This window comes from Borostomias antarcticus (genome assembly GCF_949987555.1).
Source record: "Borostomias antarcticus genome assembly, chromosome: 9".
Lineage (NCBI taxonomy): Eukaryota > Metazoa > Chordata > Actinopteri > Stomiiformes > Stomiidae > Borostomias > Borostomias antarcticus.
The window spans coordinates 26,187,006-26,189,505 of NC_140242.1; the positions used below are offsets into that span (position 1 = coordinate 26,187,006).

At 58.4% G+C, this 2,500-nt stretch overlaps 2 protein-coding genes across 2 annotated transcripts in view; both read right to left on the bottom strand.

Moving 5' to 3' along the window:
- meis3 (myeloid ecotropic viral integration site 3) overlaps positions 1–8 on the bottom strand; it is a gene marked incomplete at both ends in the record, with an annotated part of 1,187 nt that extends 1,179 nt beyond the window's left edge. The window contains one exon of the mRNA XM_084442948.1: positions 4–8. Coding sequence (XP_084299074.1) covers positions 4–8 — 5 coding nt within the window. The remainder of the gene's footprint in view (positions 1–3) is intronic.
- Positions 9–1,871: 1,863 nt separating this feature from the next.
- The window catches only part of grb14 (growth factor receptor-bound protein 14), a gene marked incomplete at its 3' end in the record, with an annotated part of 30,533 nt that continues 29,904 nt past the window's right edge, over positions 1,872–2,500 (bottom strand). The window contains exon 8 of the mRNA XM_084442949.1: positions 1,872–1,961. Within this exon, the coding sequence (XP_084299075.1) occupies positions 1,872–1,961 (90 nt within the window). The remainder of the gene's footprint in view (positions 1,962–2,500) is intronic.

Consider the following 2,500-nt stretch of genomic DNA (forward strand, 5'->3'; position numbering starts at 1 on the left):
CACCACATGATGCTCCCTCTACCCAGGCTGTCTCCTCCTCTGTCTCCTCCTCTGTCTACTCCTCTGTCTACTCCCTCTGTCTACTCCTCTGTCTACTCCCTCTGTCTACTCCTTCTGTCTCCTCCCTCTGTCTACTCCCTCTGTCTCCTCCTCTGTCTCCTCCTCTGTCTCCTCCCTCTGTCTACTCCCTCTGTCTTCTCCCTCTGTCTACTCCCTCTGTCTCCTCCTCTGTCTCCTCCTCTGTCTACTCCCTCTGTCTTCTCCTCTGTCTACTCCCTCTGTCTACTCCCTCTGTCTACTCCTCTGTCTACTCCCTCTGTCTTCTCCTCTGTCTACTCCCTCTGTCTCCTCCTCTGTCTCCTCCTCTGTCTACTCCCTCTGTCTCCTCCCTCTGTCTCCTCCTCTGTCTACTCCCTGTCTACTCCCTCTGTCTACTCCTCTGTCTCCTCCTCTGTCTCCTCCTCTGTCTCCTCCCTCTGTCTCCTCCTCTGTCTACTCCCTGTCTACTCCCTCTGTCTACTCCCTCTGTCTCCTCCCTCTGTCTCCTCCTCTGTCTACTCCCTGTCTACTCCCTCTGTCTCCTCCCTCTGTCTCCTCCCTCTGTCTCCTCCTCTGTCTCCTCCTCTGTCTCCTCCTCTGTCTACTCCCTCTGTCTACTCCCTCTGTCTACTCCTCTGTCTACTCCTCTGTCTACTCCCTCTGTCTCCTCCTCTGTCTCCTCCCTCTGTCTACTCCTCTGTCTCCTCCTCTGTCTACTCCCTCTGTCTACTCCCTCTGTCTCCTCCTCTGTCTACTCCCTCTGTCTCCTCCTCTGTCTCCTCCCTCTGTCTCCTCCCTCTGTCTACTCCCTCTGTCTACTCCTCTGTCTACTCCTCTGTCTCCTCCTCTGTCTCCTCCTCTGTCTACTCCCTCTGTCTCCTCCTGTCTCCTCCTCTGTCTACTCCCTCTGTCTCCTCCTCTGTCTACTCCTCTGTCTACTCCCTCTGTCTCCTCCTCTGTCTACTCCTGTCTACTCCCTCTCTGTCTCCTCCTCTGTCTCCTCCTCTGTCTCCTCCTCTGTCTACTCCCTCTGTCTACTCCCTCTGTCTCCTCCTCTGTCTACTCCTGTCTACTCCCTCTCTGTCAACTCCTCTGTCTCCTTCTCTGTCTCCTCCCTCTGTCTCCTCCTCTGTCTCCTCCTCTGTCTCCTCCTGTGTCTACTCCTCTGTCTACTCCTCTGTCTCCTCCCTCTGTCTCCTCCTCTGTCTACTCCCTGTCTACTCCCTCTGTCTCCTCCTCTGTCTACTCCTCTGTCTACTCCTCTTTCTCCTCCATCTACTTCCTCCCTCTGTCCACTCTCTGTCTATTCCCTGTCTCCTCCCTCTGTGTACTCCTCTGTCTACTCCCTCTTTCTACTCCCTCTTTCTACCTTCTTCTTCCTCCCTCTGTCTCCTCCCTGTCTTCTCCTCTGTCTCCTCCCTCTGTCTCCTCCCTCTGTCTCCTCCTTGTCTCCTCCCTCTGTCTACTCTCTGTTTACTCCCTGTCTCCCTCTCTATCTTCTCTATGTCTCCTCCCTGTCTCCTCCCTCTGTTTACTCCCTGTCTCCTCCCTCTATCTTCTCTCTGTCTACTCCTCCGTCTCCTCCCTCTGTCTCCTCCTCCGTCTCCTCCCTCTGCCCTCTCCCTCGTGCGGTGGGGTTGGGTTCCCCGCATTCCTCAGCGGAGCAGACTAGAGTTCCACCACAAATCCAGCTATGTGAGGGATGGAGGTAAGGCACGCCAGCTATGCCCGGGGCGCGCTGAGTTAGGACAGATGCAGCGCGAACACAAGACCGTCATCCAATAACGCGAGGCCGCCCTCGCCATACCGGTATACCATGGCATACTAGCGCCTCAGCGGGCACGGTGAGGGGAGGAATGGGGGGTGGGGTCGTGGCAGCTAGGGTGCGGCGGGGTACCGGGGTTTACGAACACGCGATCCGCCTACGGTCAAGACCGGGTTTCGGGGTTTTTCGAACCGAGGAGTCGGCGGCGCCCCCCCCCCCCCCCCCCTCGATCTGGTCCCTTTCCGATTGTGCGGACGCAAAAGAAATCGCGCCGGGGGGGGGGGGGGCGGAACGCGGTCGGCCGGCGCTTCGGTATCGCCGAGCCGAGCGGGTTTTCTCTGTGTGTGTCGCGCGGTGGAAGGGTGATGGAAGCTACGTACGTAGGTGGCCCGCTGCTAAGGTTGCTTTATTTAGACAATGCGAACGCTGTCACGGAGCCAAGGCGTGAAGAGATTTCACAAGCGGGAGTGGCACAAAGGGAGCCATTGTTCGGGGCCCCGGCACGATTCCCCCTTCCTCCCTGGCAGGGCTGCGCTGTAGACGCGCAGCGCGGTAGTCGCTCAGCGCCTGTGTGGACTGAGCTGGCCCCCGAGGGCCCCTGGGTGGACGGACGGAGGGACGCTGGTCTAACTAGAGTCGGTTGGAACCCGACTGAAGTAGCGGCCCTGTGTGTCGACTGAGCGGCCTTCGCCGCGC